This window comes from Scophthalmus maximus, chromosome 7, assembly GCF_022379125.1.
Source record: "Scophthalmus maximus strain ysfricsl-2021 chromosome 7, ASM2237912v1, whole genome shotgun sequence".
Classification (NCBI taxonomy): Eukaryota; Metazoa; Chordata; class Actinopteri; order Pleuronectiformes; family Scophthalmidae; genus Scophthalmus; species Scophthalmus maximus.
In genome coordinates this window covers 11,645,156-11,668,211 of record NC_061521.1, presented here as the reverse complement: position 1 = coordinate 11,668,211, position 23,056 = coordinate 11,645,156, and the positions used below count along the sequence as shown (strand labels likewise).

The following is a 23,056-nucleotide window of genomic DNA, read 5'->3' as shown; positions in this document are numbered from 1 at the left end:
ATGGGAGCGCACGGGAAGTTTAAATACCAACGTCAGAGTCCGCCCTCCTCGTGCTGCCTGTGGCCAATCAGAGCGCGCGCGGTGTGATTTGAGCCCGCCCCCTCCCTCCGCCGCGAGCCGCGGCTGAACGTCGATACCGAAACTGTCCCACGGTTCGTGCGCTGCACAAATGGCTGCTGCGTCCGCAGACGAGACACCAGCGATGGGCGCCGAGGACGACGCGCCGACCGCTGAGGCGAACGAGGGCGAGGAAGAAGAGAAGGCCCCCGTCGAAACGGAAACGGAGGAGCCCGACGGTAACGTACAGAGCGAAGAGGCTGGCGCGGAGGCCGGCGACGAGACGCCCGCTGGAGGGGCGGACAAGGCCGCGGGCGAGGCGGAGGAGGCGCACGGCGGCGCCGTAACGGACAACCGGGAGGCGACGGTCGCTCCCGGAGAGCCGGGCCCGAAGCCCGAGGAGTCCGAGCCCAGGGAGCCGAAGCCCGAGGAGTCCGAGCGACGCTCCGGAGGCGTCAACAGCGAGTCCGCCGACGACGGCGGGGCGAAAGAGGCGAAGGAGGAACCGGGAGAAGACGGCCGGTGCTCGGGGGCGGACTGCGAGAAGAGCAAGGCAGTGGGTGAAGACGGCGAGAAGCCCGGCGGCGGCGGCGGGGAGCTGGACGACAAGAGGCGGCCGAGTGTGGAGATGTCATCCTCGGACGGGGAACCGCTGAGCCGCATGGACTCGGAGGACAGGTCGGTGTGGGCGAGATGACGGGTCGGTGTGGAGCGGGGCGGTGCGGGGCGGTGCGGTGTGGAGCGGGGCGGTGCGGGGCGGTGTGGAGGGGGTGCGGGGCGGTGCGGTGCGGTGCGGGGGGCGTGTGACAGCCGCCACTCTTGTCTGTGGGACGAGTGCAGGGTGACGATGCATTTGAGTTTGTGTTCTTAACAGGAGCAAAACACCTGGCAAGAAATAGACTCTTTCATATTATCAACCTGCCAACCCAAATATTTTCAGCCGACACCCCTCCCGTCATATTTATTTTACCTTGGTGATGTATTATTTAATGTGTATGTACTAGATGTTTTTAATATTTCCACATCCCCCTCCTTTGTGCTTATTGGATCATGAATACTTTACAAAGTAGTTAAGTCACACACACACACACACACACACACACACACACACACACACACACAGATCATTTATGGTCCAACCCTGTACACCTTTTGAAGGTGAGAAAGACTTTGCACCTCCAGTAGGTGGAGGGGGATTTTATTTTTCGACAAAATCTCAAATATAACATTGGTGAGAACAACATACAGGGAAGTAACAGTCAAGAAAAACAGATTTGGAAAATTACATTTGTCGAAGCTAATTCTGCTGAAAGTGCCTGAGACACTGGACTGGAAATGGTTATGGCAAATCAATTGTCAATTATCGATTGTCAAATAAGTCAACTTTTCCCTACAAGCCCTGGTTTTAAAACGATTTTTAAAGCGATATAATGGATTTTGTATGAGTGATGAAAGTGGCACGCGTGGAAAATCGGTTGCAGCCGCGAGGCTTTCACGCATGGTGACTATGTAATGTGGCAAGTGGTATTTGCACCTGTTCCTCGCGGCTGTGTGGGTAAAGCCCGATCCAAGCTGCGAAGACATCCTCGATGACCGTGTCGCTCTTTCTCTCCTAACGCTCAGCATCAGCAGCACCCTGATGGAGATGGAGAGCACCGTGTCCAGCGGACGCTCCACTCCTGCCATGATGAACGGGCAGAGCAACGCCAGCTCCTCTGGGGCGAAGACCGTGGCTTACTCCTGCTGCTGGGACCTCTGTCCGCAGTGCTTCAACTCCAGCCCCGATCTGGCCGAGCATATCAGGGGCATTCATGTGGATGGACAGAGAGGAGGGGTTCGTAGACTTTGACGTTTTGTACACGCTTTGTGTGGATGTCCTACTAAGCTTATGTCCTTTTTTTAATTGTACACCAACCTCTTCCACCCGTAGGCTTAAGATGTGAAAGTCCCCAGAGTCCAGTGAATGGACGTTTTCATTAGGGAAACTTTACAGAGAGAGAACGTCTTTCCGTTTTTCTTTCTGTGCAACAATTCTTTCCCAAGCTGTCTTTTGCAATTAACCTCTCTTTTTCACTGTTGTGTTACAATGTACAACTCCTTTTACTTTTACTTTTCTCCACCTGTATCATATGCTCCCATAGAAACCCCTTGGTCTTCTCTTTCTGTGTTCCCCAGGTGTTTGTGTGCCTGTGGAAGGGTTGCAAGGTGTATAACACACCGTCCACCAGTCAGAGTTGGCTCCAGAGACACATGTTGACCCACAGTGGAGATAAGCCCTTCAAGGTACAAGACAATTCAAATTAATGTTATTGATATAATAACATTAATGTTATTGATATAATATAATCTGTATAGGTAAAGCTCACAGTATCAACATTTGGGTTGAGTTACATCTATAGCTGTTTTCATACATCATTCATACTATCGGGAAATGTTCGAAAAATTGCGTGCAGACAGTTTCCGGAATTTTCCCTTCACACATGATGAGTGCAGCAGGAGATTGTCCAAGTCAGACACATTCACAGCTGCAAGGAAACTCTGTGCAACACTGCGGAAAGCTGTGAATCATCCAGAGATTTTCCTGCTGTATTCTCTCACATGGGCTCACAGGGGCATTTTCTTTACCAGGGGGCTGGCAGGTATAGTTTTGAAAAATGTCTGGAGCAACTTTTGCGAACATGTGCGTTCTCACATACAAGCCCCTCCGCAATATTTCAGGAAATGTCCGGACTTCAGTTCATGTCTGAAAGCAGCTGTAGTTGCTTCGCTATATGTGTTGGCCACACCATTAACTGAAATGACATTTTGTCCGTAGCTTGTTTGAAAAGTTGTCTTCTTTTTGTACCGTATATTCTGCGTCTTTGTGCTCTCCTGCAGTGTGTAGTCGGTGGCTGCAATGCCAGCTTTGCTTCCCAGGGAGGGCTGGCTCGCCACGTACCCAGTCACTTCAACCAGCAGAGCTCCTCCAAGATGTCCAGCCAGGCAAGACTCAAAGAGGAGTCGCCCTCCAAGGCTGGACTCAACAAGAGGAAGAAGCTCAAGAACAAACGCAGGTGCTCCCTACGTACGTACCTAACAGCCACACAAACTAACCCCGTTTCATTGTGATCTCACTCTTTTCTTTGTTGGTGAGTCGGTATCGTTCACTTTGAATTTGTATAGCCAACAACTCATTTATGGACAGTTAACGGTTAACAGACAAGATAAAAAAAGTTCTGTTTAGAATGCATGAGGGTCTGCTGTGCATTAAGATGTCCCAATACAATTATAATAATTTTATTTAGAACTAGGGTGCTATTTTTACATGTTTAAATAGAGGCTTAAACACTAGAACATGAGGATTCACACATCATCACACACCTGCAGGCCCAAACAAACACTACATGTATTTAAGTTTAAGTAAACATCATAAAGTATCTAGACTTTCTACTGAACGCCAAGTGCTTTGTGTACAACTGTTGTTTCCTGTATAAAAATATTAAATTGCTTATTTATTTACTTATTAAATAGAATAGATATTATATAGTCGTGGGAAGCATTTCTGAGATAATTTAACTTTTAAAATTATATTAATCGGTCTAAGTTCTTATTGTTTATGTTATTGGTTAACCGGTTAATTACTATTTATTTAAGCTGAACATATTTTTGATGTAGTGCCTGTGTAGAACGCCTGGGTCTGTCTCTGCATTATGCAAACCAAAATATTATTGATTCTACTCGTACACCTCTACTTATCTGTTTTTTGTCCTTTGAATCCATATGATGTAAATAAATGCTCAAGTGTGAAGTGCATAAGCCAAATCTAATTGTTAATTTTTTTAACATTACAGACAAAAAAGAAGTTTGCGGCTGTAAAATGCATATCATTATCATTACTTTGAGTTTGTGTTGGAAGATTTCCATGGCCATTAAAAGACTTTATACCTGGTACCTGCTTCACAGCAAGAAGGTTCCTGGTTCAAATAATAATCCATCCATCAAGTAAACTGTCTTATACTGATGCTCAGTAATTCAGCTGAGTTCTTATAGTGGTGCATTAAAGAACACTCATGAATTGGAACAGCTCATAGTTAAATGCCAAAAAGCATTTCATTCATGAGACAATTTTCCAGAAATTAAAACAAACAAACAAGAACATCAAAATAAAACTACAAGAAAAATGTATATTTTATTCTAAAGATCTCTCTTGCATTAAGAAAATATTATGTATGTCAGATGAAGTGTCTTTTAGTGCAGCAAGAGGTCAGTGAACATCCTTAGCTCCATTTCACAAAATGTGTGAAGGAATTCAGAAGTCAAATGAAAAGAGGCCCTTCGGTTCTTTACCACTGAATAAGGACTGTTCGGCAACTCAACCATAAGAATGTAATTACTGCAGGTTTTAAAGGAAAGTTTCACCTCTTTTTTTTTCTTTTTTTTTTTTACTGACGACTTTTTTTGTTGCTGGAATGGCATTTTTCATCCATGAGATCATTTTGATGTCATTTTGGTTAGTCAGCAAGATGAGGGAAAGCAATGGAGTTTTTTTAATAAGTGAGGGCTTCAGTGGCAACACTGGTGTCACGTTTGTTTGAATCGAGTTCATCAGGCCGTCCTCTTTCCCTTCCAGCGAGGCCACATGACTTCTTTGACGCTCAGACCATGGATGCTATTCGCCACCGGGCCATCTGCCTCAACCTCGCCACCCACATTGAAAGCGTGGGCAATGGCCACAGCGTGGTCTTCCACAGTTCGGTGAGTGCTTCAGTACTTTTCTATGTCTTGTAGTGTTCAACAGTGGCTACCTGTTCTCAGATGGATGGCTCTATAGACAGTGAGTAATGGGAAGTGGATATTCAGAGACACTATTTATTTTATTTTATGTTTGTATTTTTTAATTATCAGATGCATTATTCTGCTCTATGGGTGACTGTACAAAATATTGGCTAAATCATAATTTTGTTTACCACTCCACAGTGTTGATATAACTAAAGTTGAAAAGTTATGACATGAATCACTGAATGCAGGCAAAATATTATGCTAATTTCAAATTTAAGTAAAACATGCTTTTGTGATGATGATGATGATGATACACAACGTTTGTACTTTTTTTAAAAGCCACTTCGATTTACACAAGTCTAAGTCAGCGGTTAATTTTTAGTTGCACTATTATTTTACATTTGAAATCACAGGGATTAAAAAAAATATCCTGACTTTATTATGAGGAGCCTGTGTAGTAATTGAATTGTTCATTAACCATTATCGGTCTTTATCTCTATCTCTGCGTATGAGTGTTCAAGGCTCAATGTAGCAGCAGTGGAAGCAGTATTCTTGCGTTTGCACATACACAATAGACAAATCAAAGCATCAGCATATGACTTATGAGACACTAATGAGAACATACAGTATATCAAGATTACAGTCAGTATTATTCTATTTCATGTCTAAATTGAAAGTTGTCTAATGAATATGGACCGTCTGAGTGTTCACATTTGTGTGCTTGGTATCTGAAATGTTTTTTTTATTTTCTTTTTGGACATCAGGGGGCGTGAAAGAATCACTGTCGATTGTGTCTTTTTTTGTGTTTTTTTCATTCTGTGCACTTGAGGTGAACCTTGTGAATCGCCCCAAGGCTTGACGTTGTTTTTCTCTGAATCAAGCTTCACAGGAAACTCAATTGGATTGCTTTTGTGTATTGTGCTCAGTCCATTCTGAGCCCAGTGCATCGTCCATTATTAATGAGCTGTAAAGTGCCCTTGCACCTCACTGTTAAGGGGAACACATGAGCACTCACAGGAAAAAAACAACTTTTCTGGTTAAAGATTCACCTTTTCTCACTCACAAGGTTTTCTAAGAGTGGAGGGGTGAATTCTTTATTAAGGTTAACTATAAGATAAATAAATAAATGGATGAATTAATGATTGCCAATTTGATAGATTATTATGTACTTGAATGATTCTTGCATATTTTGTGTAATATTGTCATGGTTAAATGCACATATTGTAATTCGCTTTGGACAAAAGCATCAGCTAAAAATGTATGTAGTGTAAAAAAACAAACCTGGTTTTCTTATTCAGTTCCACTAGGGGGCGCCCTGTCTCCTGTTCAGAGCCCTCAAATGGTTTGACCTGTCATTTTTGCATATGAGCTGGAAACAGAAAGAACCATTTGTGTTGCCTCATTCCTCTTTCATTCACATACTGTACATGAGTAAAGTAAGCACAATACACTTTGTTTTTCTCAGCCTAGTCTCCCATTATATTCATATTGAAACTTGGTCTTTAATCAGCGGCAGTGATTCTGTTCGCTGTGGTTTCCTCGGGGCATTTGTCCTATATTGACCTTTTTTTCCCAGCAGACATTGTGACTTGTCACAGTATGAATGGTGCAGGTGTTCCTGATGACATTAATGACTGTTATGTTCTATTCAAGATTCCACTAATTGATTTCAATATTTATACCTGTGCTTTTTCCTACTGTCACATGTCAAAATGTCATTTTCTTTTTGTAGCACTTTACCTAGAGAATTAGCCGTCCGGTGTGGCTCCCCTTCAAGAGTGCCTTCCTATATAAATAATAGATTTGGCGTGCTTTTTTTTTTGCATGCTATCTCTAGCTAAACCAGCAGAAATAATTGGTGTAGTCATGAGCAGCAAGAATCTGCAGTTCGTATACATTTTCTCCCCTAAGAGAAAAGTGGAAACATCTCCTGGAACCGTTTACATTTGACTTAATCCGCTGGAATAGGTGGATACATTTGAAGGCACAAACATATGCACACAGGTAAAATGTTGGTTTTTATAATCTTATTGATATCAATAAGTAGTTTATGACAGATACCAATTCATGTCACACATAAACCCAAAAGATGAATTAAAGCAAAGAGAAAATTGTTCTGCATTACATAGGATCAAACGGTCCCGGTGTTAAAGAAATATGTCAGTAACCTATTTTCTTTTTAACTACAACTTTCTTAAACAATCAAAAAACAAGGAGAAGATCATATTGTCATTGTAAGATTTTTGAAGTGGGTAAACAGTAGTTATATTAATGATATTAAAGCCCTCATTGTTGAACGCTACTCGCAGATAGAAAAGTGACATCAAATGACCCAATCAGGAAGTTTAAATTTGAAGGTGTCATTGACCAGCATGTTATGCAGCCATCTCTAATGCATGCATGTAGATTTTCAGATGTCATGCATCTGTTTCCCATTTAAAATGCATTCCCACTGGCAATTATTTAAGCATTATTGAGAAAGTGGAATGTTGGATGCAGTTTGAGACAATCCAATGGTCAAAGCTTCTGCTCATGTTAATCATGTAATTGCAGTTCACTACAGTGTTGCCTTGCTCTTCGCACAGTCCCTTTCAACTCTCGTCTGTTCCGTTCTGCTCCTACTAACCTTAACTGCTCTCCTGCAGCCAAGGATTTTAAAATAAAAGCTCAGGGGAAAAAATGAAGATAAAGCTTGGGAAGAGGTTAAGAGAGGTAAACTGCATATTTGGACACAGACTGAGGAGGAGGAATAGCCCGCCAGCTGAGGGGGAGAAAACTGAGACTTGGAGAGAAAGTGGTGAAGTAAAGGTCGGGGTCATGGAATCGGAAGAAAATCTGGCCAGTTGATCGTCTCCTTCTCTCCAACCCCATGGACGATTGTGGTGGAGAAGGACTGTGGTGCTGCGTCAGACCCCAGGCCCCAGCGGGCCCCCCCAGGCCCGGGGAGATAGAGCAGAGCTGTGGGGGATCTGTGGAGTTTGGCCCGTGGTCCTGCTGACACGCCAGAGCAACTTAGTCATGTTTATGATGGGATATTTTTGTTGCGCCAATCTGCGTCATCCACAGCTTGACCCCTGACACTAGACCGGCACCCAGTTTTAGCAGTCCTGCCCTTCCCAAGCTTTGTTCCAGCCCCTTTCACTGCTTTGTTTTGGAGCCACACTAATATCCGCTGTTTACTCCGTACTTCTCCCTGCTCTCACTCCCTCTCTCCATTTCTGTCTCTTACCTCCCTCTTTTGGGTCTAGAGAGGATTAGGATCTGTCCCTTAAAGCATCAACTGCCATCATCAAACCACTCAGCTCACAAATCACTTCATGCTGCTTAAACACAAGCCCACCTCTTCAATCTTCAGCCTCTACACTCTTCAAGTGTATCCTGGGTTTGTGACCATTAGCCTGGTGCTGCGAGGGCCCGGAGGGCACAGGTTAACGGCTATGCATTTTAAATTAAAAGGGCAGTAAAGCAGTTGGTGGTGTACCGATTCTCAGCCGCAGGTCTTGAAACACTTGTTGTTGGGGCCCATTGCAGCAGGCACTGGACTGTGCTAATGCTTTAGCCAGACGCTGTTGTCATTCCCACTCCTTCATGTGTATTAACATTGGACGAGTGGTAGCTATCCAAGCAATGGTGCAAGGCTAGCAGATCATTCAGAGGTAGTTTAACAAGATTCATGCAAAAAAGGGGCCAAGAGATGATCATTGAATTAAAAAAAGAGGAAGACCTATTTACTTACTTAAGACTGATTTGAACAGAGAGACGGTAATAACAAACATTGTATCTCCATGTGGATTAGTGGACACATTTAAAGGGAAGGTGGGATTTTATTGGGGAATTAGGATGGCAGAAGGTTTTAGTCCGCACTTCCGTGCATCTGTGTGCCGTGTCTTTACCATAGCACCATCACAAACATGCAAGTCCAAATAGCTGGGATCAGATCCATTCTATAAATATACATGTTTATTTTTAACATCATGCAAATGTGGTTGCTCTTTACAGTCTGAGCTCTTTGGTGTGCCCTCTAATGTATCCTCCAGTGACGCGTACTCTGCGCAATCGCACGGTTAAAAGTGAGTATATCTCTGGGGGCAGACACCACAATCTAACTAATGACATCTTACCTATATTTTCACATACATCTTTCAGAGATTGCAGGCAGACATCAAGACGCCCCAACGTCTACTCCGTGTTACACTCTATCCCATCCTTTCTGTGAGTCACTGACAGGCAAATGGATTCAGAAATCTCCACTGGTTCTTCCCGCCTAACTCATATTTGTTTGTATATGCCATTATGTTTAGATTTCATATCAAAAGTATATCTGTTCGAGCGTGGGTACTTTTTCTCAGGTTCATCACTCATGCGGTTACTGCAGCTTTGCTCCCCCTTCTTGTTCTCTTGTCCACTCTAAGGGGTTTTATGTGAGAACAATATATCACAAACAAGAGGCAACAACATGGTTTGATTTGCCAACTTGGCTGCTATTCACGAGGCTTCCCACAGATAAATGTGATGGCACCAGGCCAGCAAAAACAAAATTCATATCTGCTAACCTAGCCTTAATCTTTCTTCCAAAAAAATGATTCCGTCTGTAACTGTGTTTGTCCCATTTGTTTTCCTAAAGACTTCTTCCAGACAACTCTATACCTGGAAGCTTATCAGAATATAAATATAAATGTCTTTCACAAAGCCCCTCCAGCATTGCGAACAAAGGGGAATGAGCTATAATCTAATACATTTGCTTGGAGAAAGTATGGAAAGATAAAAATAACACTCAGATCTTCTTTTGTGGGGGACAGAAGATACAGACATGTGCAATATTGATGAGATCAAATCAAACTAATTGAGGTTCCTTACAACAATAATTAGTACATCATTTGGTTAAAGTGGGAGGGTTGTAAGTAGTAAGAGGAGGAGAGAAGTGATTCTAGGTCTCTGTCTCTGTGTCTCTTGTCTCGGTGGAGCCTCCTCCCTCCTGTCCTCAAACCAGTTTCCATCAATGCCGCAGCCAGTCCCTAGAGTCATAAAAATAATTTCAGATATTCATGTGCGTAAGAGAAGTTCTTCACATCTGAACTCATTCACTATCCTAAATATAGGCATTCCTCACAAAAAAGAGCCAATTGACGCAAGAGGTTATATCTGTGGCTATTTTTGACACTGCTGGTTATTTTTCTAGCCTTTCTTTTACCTACTGACAATATTTGTGTGGATTCCTGGCCAGTTTTACTATAAACACAACACAGCGTGATAGATGAAATGTTATACATTAAAAGGACCCAACTCTTCAGGAAATATGGTATTGTCTTTAGTGTATTTTCACAAGAAGGAAAGCCTTGAAGTTTGTGGTTGTGTTGGCACATTACGTCGTGAGTAGTTGGAGCAGCTACCAGAACACAAAGAATCAAACACATCGGGCCATATTAGTGGCACACAGGTTGTTCGACTGTCACTACGATGCACTGTTCTGACAACAGGAAAGGGGACTTGTTTATATCCCATCTCTTTCTTCTACGGTGCCAGCTGTGATAAGCAGCTCTCAGTTAAGTCCAAATACTTGGGGCATCAAACATTTGTCTAAATTCGTATTACTTGGTCTTGCAATATGTTGCGCGGGAGTATGGGATAGATCCCGTTGAAAATAGAAATCTCACTGAGCTCTTGCATGCATTATTAAGATTGCTCACATTGCTTATTAGTGTAATGATCACCCACCACATCACTTGGTGGGATGTTTGAAGCATGTAGCCTAATTATTCGTTAGAGATGGGGCCAGGATTGGGGCACGTCTTTGAAGCTGATTCTCCACAGAAGAAATTACACTGCTGCAGTGTGAGCCAAACCCAACACATTTGGGCAAATCTGGTGCTCGTAAAATAACAAATTGGCTTGAAATGATGAAAATGTGCCAAAATATGTTCGTTGAATTGTGTGCCTTTTGTCAATATTTGGTGGTAACCTTTCATTGGTCAATTTGGTTATGATAAGGTATATTTGGGTATCCATATGCCAAATGACAGCAGTGATGCTGAGACAAATTAACTGTATGAAATGGCATCAAAAAGACAGGAGTTGCCATTTTCCTGGTCTGTCAGTACTAGTTTCTTTCTTGTAGAACTCAACTTGTGATTTTGCTCACTTGTCTCTGTGCAGGTGCTGGCCAGAAGGAAAGAGGGGACTGGCAAGGTGAAGGTTCTCCTGCATTGGACTCCTGAGGACATGTGAGTAAATATCCTACAGTATACATCATCTGCATGAACCTCTAGCTTGTCTTATATGAGCTGATATAGGATCCTAAGATAAAGATAGAAAAAATATATAAACATAATACAAAGGAGTCATAAATTGCAAATGATGATGCAATACATGAAGGAAAGAACAGAGTACTAGTAACTGTTAAATTTCATGAGCAATAACATACCTTAACATTAGTGTCACTATGTTGCACATCACATGTAGTAGTGGTAAAATGTTGTGGCTGTATCATCTACTTCCCTTTGGTTGCAAACAGCTTGCCATCTCACTCAACTGGGTGGTTGGACTGGACAGGGCCCCCGAAGCCGTCCTTGGTTTCACACATACACACCTTTAAGCACCCTTTGGTGATTGTCCTCTGGCCTTGTTGAATGCGGTAAACTGACTGTGATGGTGGGGGAAATGGTGGGGATGGGACTGGCCGCTGGACTTGGGGTGTCATGCCATTGTCCATCTGGGTGTTGGAGGTGTGCGGAGTTGAAGATGAGGAAAAGGGATTTGAGGGGAGCGAGGGAATCAAGACAAGAGATCAGAGTTCCTGCTGCATTGCTGTTATGAAGTTTCCTGATTTTGCCAGCTTTGCCTGTCGAATCTCCATTAATAGACGTTACACAGATGCCGACCTGACTATGACTATATTTCCACTTCCATGTTATTGCTTCATCAAAGCCCCCCCATTCTGTGTTCATACAGTGAGGCAGCATGAGGGAACAACATTCCCGCCTTGAACAGGCTGAAGCAGGAGGTTTTGCCAGGTTTTGGTGTTCTTCTCCAGGGGCTTCGGGAATGTTGGCTGCTGGTGGCAGGAGACGGGCAGTGCCTGTCATTCTCCAGTCTTGTGGTGCCACAGGAGAGCATGCAGAAGAGGGGAGGGTGGGGGAGTAAAGCCTGTGTCTGCCACACAAACATTTCCTTTTTGAGCTTTCGAGGTGCATGTATGTACAAGTGCACATCGACAATGTATGTTTATCTGTCTCTGATTTTTATGATTCTCCTTTCCATTCAGTCGTGCAGTCAACATGGTGGTCTTTGTTCGTGTCAGGGTTTGCAATAAATCTTCCTATCTTCCTCTCTTCGCAATATTCTGCTGTTTGGCTCAAACTTGCAGACCTGCTAGCTGGGTTGGATCACGTCCCCACCACAAATTACCCACTTCTGACTTTGTTCGGGACCCCTCTGAGATCACCTCCTCCAAAGGGTCCTTATGCCCTTTGTTTTGATTTGTTTTGGTCAGCTCCTGAGAGCAATTACTGTTTTCAAACCTGCCCAAACAAATTGCACCAATGGGGAGAACGAACCAGAGTCTGATTTCACCAAACTAAAAACTTCAGGTGTGAAAAAAGGATAAGCGCTTCACAGGATGCTGTGATTCTCAGCAGGGCTCCTACCACACTTGCAACCCTCCCATTAAAGGGTTGACTCTATGCCCTCTGAAGATGATCAGAGAGAAGAAAGGGGAAGAATGAAAGAGAGGGAGACTAAGGGCAAAGGAGAGGTGGGAGATGAAAGGGAGGGGGGTCCGCAAGGTCAAAGGATACAATGAAGAGGCTGGAGAAGAGAAAAACAGATTTAGTGAAAACTAGATGGCACTGGGCAGAGAAACCTGAATGATGCATCATGAAGGACATTGCAGCTGACAGTCTGGGATGAACAAACTGTAGCTAAACCTTTGTACTCTCATCCTTTTGCTCCTTCAGCCGCCCGTCTTTCCTCCGCTCCTTTCCCCCTCTCTGATCCACCTCTGCAATCTCCTCCTCACCCGGCAGTGGGAGTTTAATCTTGTGCATTGAGAAATAATGAGGTAGAGGGAGCGGAAGAGAAAGATGAAGTTTGGTGATCAGGAAAGACTCGTCAGATTAATTCCAAACAGAGAGACAGAGATGGAGATTGATACTCGGACTCAAAGGCAGGATGGATGAGGGAAGGCGTGGCGGAGACAGAGAATGGAGGAAAGTGAAAGATGGGAGTGGGAAGAAAATGGGTTGTGGGAGAGAGTAATGTGGAGAAGAGGCAGAATGAAACCAGAGAGAATAAATGACGGGGAGAGAATTAAACAGAAAGATAGAAAATGAGACTGAGATGCCTTTTGGCTTGGGCCATGCAGGAGAAATCAGTGACGCTACTGAGTCATACATATCCCCCGCGGTCGATGAGTGTTCTATTAATGAGTGAGTGTTCATTAATACGCATAACGAATCCATAGAGGGGTGGTGAAGGAAATGCACAGTGATATCTTAGACTGAGTGGCCTTTTTATTATCTCCTAACAGATGTTTACCAGGAGATAAACGTTTGTGCAGTATGTTTGCATGAATTCTTTGTTTTTGCCTAATTTCTTTTAGCGTATTATTGACTGTTCGTGAAGCCTGCCCCCTTTAGTTGCTATGGGACATCCCTTTTATGGCACATATGCAGTTTTCAATGATAACCATGGCAGGGAAACCCAAAATTCGTACTCATTTCTGGAACAGTGGTTCAAAGACGGACAGACTCGGAAAATCTCCTAATGCGTTCGTATGTGAATTCTGCTGACATTGTCCAGAGTTTATGTCTGAAAACACACATGCTACTGCTGGAATAAAAGTTAATTTTGGTTGTTTTAATTATTTAGTTAATTATTAATCGGACTCCAAATTGATGTTGGCAATCAGTGAATTGGCTATACCTTCCCTTTTTAAAGGGTGATGCAGCGTGCACGGAGCAACGGTGATAGACAATAATTTATATATATACACACGCTTTAAATGTCAACCAACAGCCATACTAGATTTTCATACACAATATTTTGGTGTGATGAAGTAGAAACCTTGACGCTATGCTATTCTATATATTTCATGCTATTCTTCAATTCCTAAATTATGACTGGAAAATCCCTGTTGAGGAGAGGGTTTTAGAAAATGGTCATTTGTTATGAAATATGGATGTTTCATAGTGAGTGTTGACCAAGATAGTATTTGGTGTGTGACTCACTGTAATGTCCTGATATCAGTCATGTAAGTAGCCATCAAGTGTCGTGACCCTCAACACAAGTGCTGTACTTTGTGTATGTTTCCCAGTCACCGAGTCAATAATTAGCCGTGTAAATGTGGGAAGTCATGTTTATTAAAGCTGGAGCAAACCATTCACTTTCTGACTGACACTGATTAACTCCATTTGGATTAATAGGTAACGGATTAACATGAACTGTTGTGAGCACGAACCACCACCAGCTTTCTTAGGAGGGGGGGCTGAGAGATGGAGAAAGAGAACCATAATAGCTGTCTAATCTCTGATGGATGGGTGAAGGGATTCCCCTGAATGCTGCTGAATGCTTTTGAATAATAAACAGTAGACTACACAGCCTGCGACAGTGAACGCCTTGAGCCACTGGCATCCTGGCACATAATGTTGGACACACTACACAAGAAGGGTTTATCTCTTAAACCTTTTGTTAGATAGTTTGTAAAAATGTTTTCATTGTGTTGGTTATCTTCAGCAGTAAGCTCAAGAATCAAAAGCTAGCAGGGGTCTCTTCTCACATTTTCTCACTTTGAATATATATATATATATATATATATATATATATAAGAATATGGATTCGAGTTTGTTCCATCCATCCATCCATCCATCCATCGTCTACCGCTTTATCCATTTAAGGGTCACGGGGGTCGCTGGAGCCAATCCCAGCTAACATTGGGCGAGAGGCGGGGCACACCCTGGACAGGCCGCCAGCCTATCACAGGGCCACATACAGAGACAAACAACCATTCACTCTCCCATTCACACCTATGGTCAATTTAGAGTCTTCAATGAACCTAACCCCTTCTGCATGTCTTTGGACTGTGGGAGGAAGCCAGAGAACCCAGAGAGAACCCACGCATACACGGGGAGAACATGCAAACTCCACACAGGTTGGTTTGAACCGGGATTCGAACCTTCTTGCTGTGAGGTCGAAAGTGCTAACCACTACACCACCGTGCAGCTCGGGTTTGTTCACAAAATCAAATTAAAATGCACACATTCACAAGAATCGGACAGAGGTGAGGTCACCAATTTTTCAAGTGAATTCAATTGGTTGGTTGTTTTAACATGAAATAACTCTGTCTCCCCTGTGAAGACTGCATTTGCTGTTAAAAATGTGAAGCCAACATGGAGACCAGAGAGCTGTGTATGGGAGAAAAGTGAGCCAGAAGCAAGCTGAGAAAATTTGATCAGAGCCATTGCACTGCAACATTGGGTATAAATTGTTGACTATGACTCACAAGGGAGAAAAAAACTCTGAACAACTTTTCCACATCAAGTTGGAAACAGTTATTGGGCATGCAGAGTTAGGGCACAGATCAAGGATCCCTAAAAAATAATCACTAATGCTCCGTAATTGACAACTATTCGAGGTGTGAAAATGCTTTTCCCTTGTTTGTGCATATCTGATCATTGAGCAACAGCCGTACATGAATGGCTGATTGCATTTCAAGTGAACAGTCAATGAATATGGGGAAGTTAGTCTTAGGCCTAATGTGGACAATTTCTGCTTGCTTAATTGTATTATGGCATTGATATTGCGACATTTCTCTAAACCATAAACAGTTCTGGTCTATAAAGGGCAGAGGATAAAAGAAACCAAATTGCAGGAAAAGGCTTCACTGCTCCTGTTTATGAATGTGGTGAAAAACAAGTGCTACTTTGATCTGATAGTAATAAACAATCACACAGGCAAATCAGTCAAATAAACATAGATGTCACTCAAATGTTTACTGCAACATGACTATTTGAGGGAGGCGCACAACCATGAGGCGGCTATACAAGTTTATAGGCCCCATGAAAAATTGCATTTTTCATTGTTCCTTTATCTCATGTCATTTGCCAAAAAACACTCATAGTATTATTAAGTCTTATCCTGAATAATGGTTTAAACCGTTTGATGGCTCATCACTCACTCAGGGGCGTAAAGTAAATTTGCGTCCAATGATAATTTTGTCTTGAATTTTTAACTTGCGCTATGTGACTATCAATGCTGCACGTCACCGACCGGTGCACAGGGGGAAGTCCTCGACAACACAGAGCAGACTGTTGTCATGACTGTCCATGTTCAGCTGCTAGTTACCGTCATCTCCGCTGCAGGGGCGTGATGCACAATCAATGCTATTGTCTATCCGCGACAATTCCCCCCCATAACTTATTAGTTTGTATATGCTGAATCAAGTAGCACTCTGACATCTGTTTCACTGGGTCTTTAAAGTGTTGTTTTTGCAGTTTTCTTGCTTGCAGACATGAAATTCAGAGGTATGATTGTGTCTGTAAATCGATTTTGATGTAACTATCTGTTATTCAATTATAAATATGTCCCCAATGAAATGACCTAACTTTCGGAACACCAAACAATATTTTGAATATGCATCTTTAAGGAATGCTGATCAATCCCTGTCCCACCAGCTCTCTGGGCCTCTGTCCCGTGCTTTGCAGTATGATGCAGTTTATAAAGACATTGAGCGCCTGCAGTTGCTGCATCTTAGCTCCATATTTTTAAAGCCATTAAAAATGTGTGTGATTTAATGTGCAACTTGGGGAATCTTTATGAACTTATTTGCTCCTGTCACCATTGCGGGTGTCGAGGCCTGAAGCCGTTCCCAGTAGCTGTCCCACACTGAGGCCTCGCTCACAATATACATGTCCGTCTCACACAGAAGCAAACGGTGTCATCTGGAGGATAAAATAAATCCATTTGTCTTTATTTACATTGGTGTGAAGATCTGTTTGTGTGTGTGTGAGTGCAGGTATGGTGTATATTTGTATGTATGTATGCGTGAAACGTGTGACATGCTGATCCCCCCCAGTGCGGCAGTCCTGTGTGCCTCCCATACATCAGAATATAATAAGTCATCAGTACCACAGCACACTCGCTCTGACGTGTTTACGGTGACTCTGGAGTGGAATGTGCACGTAACTGTGCGCACACACAAACACACAGGGGTGCTGACTGTATATTTAACACTCTGCAGGTCCTCTGTTATTTGAGGTTTGCTTTTCACAAGGGCACTAACTCAAGACTAACCCAAACTTCACCGCTGCCTGTTTCTTGTCTTGTCCCTGCCTCTTTTCAACTTCCTCCTTCAGCTCTCACCTCCATTAAAGGGGATACAAACACTTTGGCTTCGCGCTACTGAACAAAAAAAGGAACCTTTTTACGCTTTCGCCAAAATAAAGCCTTATCCCATTATTGCTTATCAATAATATCTTCAAAATCAACAGCAATCATTTTGAATTGAGTTGATGTTATTCAGTCATCACCACACATAGTACAGTAAGTGTTAACAATATAGACAGTGTAAACAGTCATCTTCTGAAATCATGACTGAACAGGCTCCGGCAGAAGCAAGATGCGTATATATGCCGGCCTACTTTCTTTGCAATTTAAGATACCTTCCAGAAATAATCAAAGAGAAATACCTTTTGATTTTTTTTTTTATAAAAACCAAAAGTGAGTTACACATTTTTACATTTGTATCGGCTTTGTTCCACATTTTTCACCCCAACAATAGAAACACATCCTTTTAATCCCTTTTTTGGCTTTTTGTATATAATCTGTGCTAATGGGTAGAAACTGCCATGAACTATGCAGTAATCTCAAATATCTTTACCATCATATTTCTCGTACTTTGGAGGATTACTTAGTTTCTTCATTTCAATATGGTTTTATTTCTATGGTATGGTTTTCTATTTGTAGCATTTCCCCTATTTTCTGTTAAATTGTAAACCTGTTGACAAAATGTCTGTTTGCATTTTTATTACGTTTTAGTTATGACGCACTCTCTGGTTTGTGTGTTTTGTCCTTCAGAATTTAATTAAAGCATAATAATTGGAAAGTTCACTTAGACCCGATACGCCAGCTTCATTTTCTCTTCTCAACTGTCAGTTCTCCCAGCAGAAGGGGGAGTTGAGCTTCTGAGCTCATGTCTTGAATGGAGAGTTGTATTTGGCTCGGGGTGTACAGTCTTTTATTCCTGTGTAACACATGCTTGTACTGTACGTGTGCACATTTTTTTTGTTGGAATAACATTTCTGGTCTGAGTTTGTGTGCATTGTTTATTCAACGGGCACATGCAGAAATCCACTCATGGGCGATTTAATGAACATCCAGTCGAGCCCGGGTCAAATAGTGATTTGACATTATTCTGTTTAATAATGTAAATTTTAATGGTTATGTTAAAACGCAACATTTTGGTGCATTATAAGTTTGCGAAAGTGGTTTCCTTAACTTTTAGTATTTGACTTAATTGTCCCATGTGGCTAACCCCCACCCCCCGAGCACTTAAACGCCATAAAAGGATTTGCAACCACTGTGTAAGTGAGTGTTTCCCCTCCCCTCTACTCTCTCTTCACCTCCATCCATCTCTCTTTTCCTGTCCTCCATTTGTCAGTTTTCTATTACTCTCACCCCCCTTTTGTTCTACATCGCTACCTGCACCCAGTTGTGCTGAATGTGCCGCACGTGAAGCTCTAGTACCTGCACACCGTCCACTTAATGGGCTGACTGGGCATGCGAATGAGCGATTTGGCTTGGTGGCTGCCTGCTTGACTAACTGCGTGTGCGTGCGTGTGTGTGTGTGCGCGTGTGTGCGCGCGCGCGCAAGTGTGTGTGTGCGTATATGTCTGCATCTCTTGGGGCTCCTGCGATGACGCACATGGTGACGGGGGGAATGCTGGGGGTGGAGACAGGGGAGGCTGGAGGAGGAGGAGGGGGGGGGGTGCAGTCAGCATGCGAAGCTCTTTGTTTCTTTCTTCTGCACCTTGACTTGCCACGCCAGTGCTCGCACGCTCCCTTCTTTCTCGGGGGATCACACAGCTGTGGGGTACGGTAAAGGTACAGCTGAGCAGCACCGCATGTCACACGTGTGTCTGCGTGCCACTCTGAAGCCATCACATCGTATAAGAGGCAAAGAAATCAGGTTGTTTTGATTTCAGTGGGCCTCGTATCTATATTTTAAGCTTCTTTAATATTAGATCACTTTAAATCTACACACACACACACACACACACACACACACACACACCAGTGATTCACTGGTCCCACCTTTGATATCCAAGCGACACAAGTGAACAGCTGATCATGAAGGTGTAGCGTCGATGCTTCTCTTTTGTCCCGTTGCTTTCGGTCAAGGCCTCGTCTTTACTCATGGAAATGTACTCGATGTTCAGAGGAAGGTGTCAACATGTGCCCTGGACTCAGTGAGGCTCTTTGTCCGTCTCTCTCACCCACTCCATTCAACCTCACTTCCACTCCGCCCCCACTTTCCCTCTCTCTTTCTTGTTAATGCCGAGCTTAAACCCTGACCACATGCCCTGTCTTTCTGTGCGCGTGTGTTGTTTTGCAGACTACCTGACGTGTGGGTGAATGAAACGGAGCGATGTCAACTGAAGACTAAAGTGGTGCACTTGTCCCAGCTACCGCAGGACACGGCCACGCTGCTAGACCCAAACATCTATAGGTGAGTGAGTAATGGCGCTATTGTTGCCTCTTTGTGCAAACCCACACATCGACACACAAGCCCACGCTGCTGATAATTCAATTAGTCTCAGAACATCACATCATCATCTAACCTTCAGTACGATTGGTTTTTGTGAAGAATTAGACTGCAAGAAAAGAAAGAAGCTTCTGCCTTTGCCCTCCTTACCTCTTTGTGTGTGTGTGTGCACGTGTGCGCGCGTGTGAGAGAGGGAGAGGAAGAGCGGATGTCTGTGAAGGAGTGTGTGAGCCTGTGTACCTGTAGCATTAACACGTTCTTCCACCAGGTGGCACCAGAGCAATCAGGATTAAAACAAGTGCAGAGAAAACACGAACTGTTTTGTTCGTCTGTGTGTGAAGAGGCAAACACTGCCAGCTGTACAACCCCACGAAGGATATCAACGACTTCACAGGAGCCAAATCTGGTGGCTGGTTTGATTTGTCAGAGAGCACACACACAACCACATTAAAGAGCCCTTGATATTTCAGAATCGATGACTTCTTTTACTTGAGAAATATTGAGGCTACCTGTCACCTGTATAATTATATTTAGCCGTTAGACAATATGAGAACAGAAGCATCAAATTCCACCAAGCATTGGCGAGATATATATATATATGTTTGGAAATCCTCTGAAACTCTGCAAGAATTTGCATAGTCATCACTAAGGAGACAAAACAAGGTTCGCTTCATGGTGCACCATGAAAGACTGAAAATGAATACTGAAAGAGGAACAATGTGTGCCCAAAATAACAGAGCGGTCACCTTACCGGAGATATATGGCACACGAGTGTGCTGATCAGCACACAGGCTGACTGATTTTAATTAGACCTGAAGGCTCAGTAACTGCGAGGGCTGCTGCTGGACTCTGGTTTCATAGTTGAATATAACCATCAGCACTCGGCCAATTTATGTCAAGGTTGTCCTAATGCATGAGATCCACAAAACAAATGAAGTGACTGGTGCCTGTGGCGGCACATGCGTCATATCTAAATCGGCTCAAACACATGATCACATTGTATGATATATTTTACAGAGTTGCTCTCACACAGTGGCCTCACAAACTTCTTTGTGTTTTCAGAGCACTCCCTCAAAAGCGACTGAAGCACAGGTAAGATGAACCTGCTCAGCAACTGCGTATGTGTTCAAAATAGATTAAAACACATTGATATACTACAACACAAAGTACCACGGTGTGTGTGTTAGGCTCTCGGCCAACAACTAGAATCGTGTGAATCAATGACAGTAAGTGCAGAAGTAATTTTAACCTGGTTTATTGATGCAAACATGTTAAACAACAAATGCTCAGTACAGACTGTAAAGTAGCTGCTGGACAAGTGACAGAACCTCACAAACCTAACTGTACAGACGAGTCAAACAGAACAGAACAAAGAATAAAACAAGTAAAGATGGCAATAATGATAGCAACTGTTGTATTTGAACTACAGAAGTTTACATTTTTTTCATGCACACAAATGCCTGAATTTAAAAATGATTAAATAAGGGTATTTTTGCCTTTTTTGGAAAAATGTATTTTTAACAAGTTTTAGCATTTGTAGCTGCAGCGTTGTCAGCGGAGGTACAGAAAGACGAGGCTGCTGCATAAAGACAGAATTATTAATGTGACAACGTTGGCATCTATGCACAGCTCCTGAAGATCACAGTGGTGTTTTCATGTGTATCCAGACAACACAGCTGCTGCTGCTGCCGCCTTCTCCTTGTTTGTTAACTCAACTGTTAAGGCGACATGTCTCTGCTGTAGTAACACACATTTAAATTTTTCCCCCATTCCTTTTTCATCAAACGATGCCGATGTCTTGATGATATGGTAATGTCAGAGCCTACGCAGCGTGACTCGCTCCTCCGGCTCCCCCGTGGTGAAACATCATCGTAGATCATTACTTGTCGCCCACAGTTTTCACCGCTCCCGTTTTTGCTGCAAAGTCAGCAAATTGAGAAACGGGCCACTTTGAAGCCGCGTCCCTCGGCATTCATTTTCGGCCATTGTTTATTATTCCATTGATTGTCCTCAGTAGTTCAGCGCAGCGAGAACTGTAGAACACACAGTGTAGATGTGTCTACTAAGGAAGTCCGCTCGATGTCTGAACATCCAGGATAGAGCCCATTCCTTTTAGTGTACTCTCTCTCATGACACACTTGGAACAACTCATTCTCTCCCTCTGTCTTTCAGCCTGTAAGAGTCACCCGTGGACTTGATACTTAAGGGAAAATCCTCGCTCGTAGGAGGGCTGTCTGTACGGAATGGGACACTCTTCATCTGTCTCTGCTGAGCGGGGGAAGTGAAGTGGCGATGAAAGGAAGTGAGACTTGAATTTGCCCCCCCCCCCCCCCCCCCCCCCCTTTCATTTTTGTGTATCAGAAAATGGTTGTAGACAAGTGGTGTAAAATGGGACTAACATTGTTTTTTAAAGTTTGTGTTCATCAAAAACTTAAATGAATGTTGTTTTTTTAACAAGCTGAAAATATTCTTTATACCCAATGGTGTAAAAAACAGTTTTGTGTAACTTTGTCAGAAAATGCAGCATATTTTATAACCATTTTTGTGTAAAATATTTATGCAGATTTGTAACTTATTTTTATACCATGAAAATGCTGTTGTACTGTGGATTTTGGTGACGTTTTTTAAATAGATCCGTATTTACTGTGATAATCTATGTTAACCATCACATATAGGGACATTTGAACAGCTCTTGTTGTAATTATGTTGTACATAAACAAAAGTCTTAACAGATTATACTATTTATACTTACTGGATTCAGTACTGTTACCTGTGTGTATGACGGTGAAGTGTGGCGTCGTGCCAGTCATGTCACGACTTGTATTCAACACAATGCAAACTGTTGCAGGAGCAATAACTCAGTGTAGCTCTTAATCTCACCCGGTCTGTAGAGAGTACAGCATAAAGATTACTCTGACATGTCAGCACACTTAAAAAGTGTGAATCGCTCCAATTCATCAAGTTAACATGAGCTGTGTATACCATAGTCGCTGTGATACATTTACATCACCACCATTAGGAATTATCGTTCGAAGTTGTGTTTTCTACCCTGTTGACCCTTTTGCAAATTGTGTTTGTAATAAAACGGGGGAATCGACAGATGCTGACAAAGTTGTCTGTATAGTTTGTATGAGTATGAGTTCCCTGTGCGTGCGTTGGGGGGGATTGGCTGGATTATTTGGCGTCCATTAGCAGAGCAGCTTTGGGAGCCTGCTGTGGTGGAGCTGATGAATGGGCGAGCCGGGCAGAACCCCCGCCAGCCTCAGCTGTCAGCGAACATGCCTGCAGAGACGACCGGGTTCAGGGAGAGGTCTGCTACAATACGGCTGTCCTGCTCTTCCATATCTCATGCACTCACACGCTGACACATACAAAATTCATGGGAATTTTGGGACTTCCAGCGTGTGATATAATGAGAGACTCCGAGAGTCGTGCCATTGTTTAGTGGAGGAAAGCGCCGAGCGTTTCTTGGCAACTTTCAGTTTT

At 43.1% G+C, this 23,056-nt stretch overlaps 1 protein-coding gene across 3 annotated transcripts; it reads left to right on the top strand.

The window, feature by feature from the left end:
- The first annotated feature begins 95 nt into the window (after positions 1–95).
- Positions 96–22,677, top strand: LOC118315555 (zinc finger protein aebp2). 3 transcript variants are annotated; one of them, XM_035642925.2, is made up of 9 exons: positions 97–735; positions 1,681–1,891; positions 2,233–2,340; positions 2,935–3,121; positions 4,667–4,791; positions 10,969–11,036; positions 19,421–19,534; positions 20,633–20,662; positions 21,743–22,677. In XM_035642925.2, the coding sequence occupies exons 1-9, from the start codon at positions 170–172 to the stop codon at positions 21,747–21,749; spliced, it is 1,416 nt and encodes a 471-aa protein (XP_035498818.2). In that variant the 5' UTR covers positions 97–169; the 3' UTR covers positions 21,750–22,677. The 3 variants fall into 3 exon arrangements, with proteins under 3 accessions (XP_035498819.2, XP_035498820.2, XP_035498818.2); XM_035642926.2 differs by lacking the exons at positions 20,633–20,662; positions 21,743–22,677 and adding an exon at positions 19,839–20,626 and having other exon boundaries at positions 96–735; XM_035642927.2 differs by lacking the exons at positions 19,421–19,534; positions 20,633–20,662; positions 21,743–22,677 and adding an exon at positions 11,764–12,361 and having other exon boundaries at positions 96–735.
- The last annotated feature ends 379 nt before the right edge of the window (positions 22,678–23,056 follow it).

What these genes read in the sequence shown, in the direction of transcription:
- LOC118315555 (XM_035642925.2), top strand. Translation starts at nt 170, where the DNA reads ATGGCTGCTGCGTCCGCAGACGAGACACCAGCGATGGGCGCCGAGGAC. An exon ending in CGCATGGACTCGGAGGACAG is followed by an intron (nt 736 to 1,680) that starts GTCGGTGTGGGC and finishes CCTAACGCTCAG; the next exon opens with CATCAGCAGCACCCTGATGG. An exon ending in CATTGGACTCCTGAGGACAT is followed by an intron (nt 11,037 to 19,420) that starts GTGAGTAAATAT and finishes GTTGTTTTGCAG; the next exon opens with ACTACCTGACGTGTGGGTGA.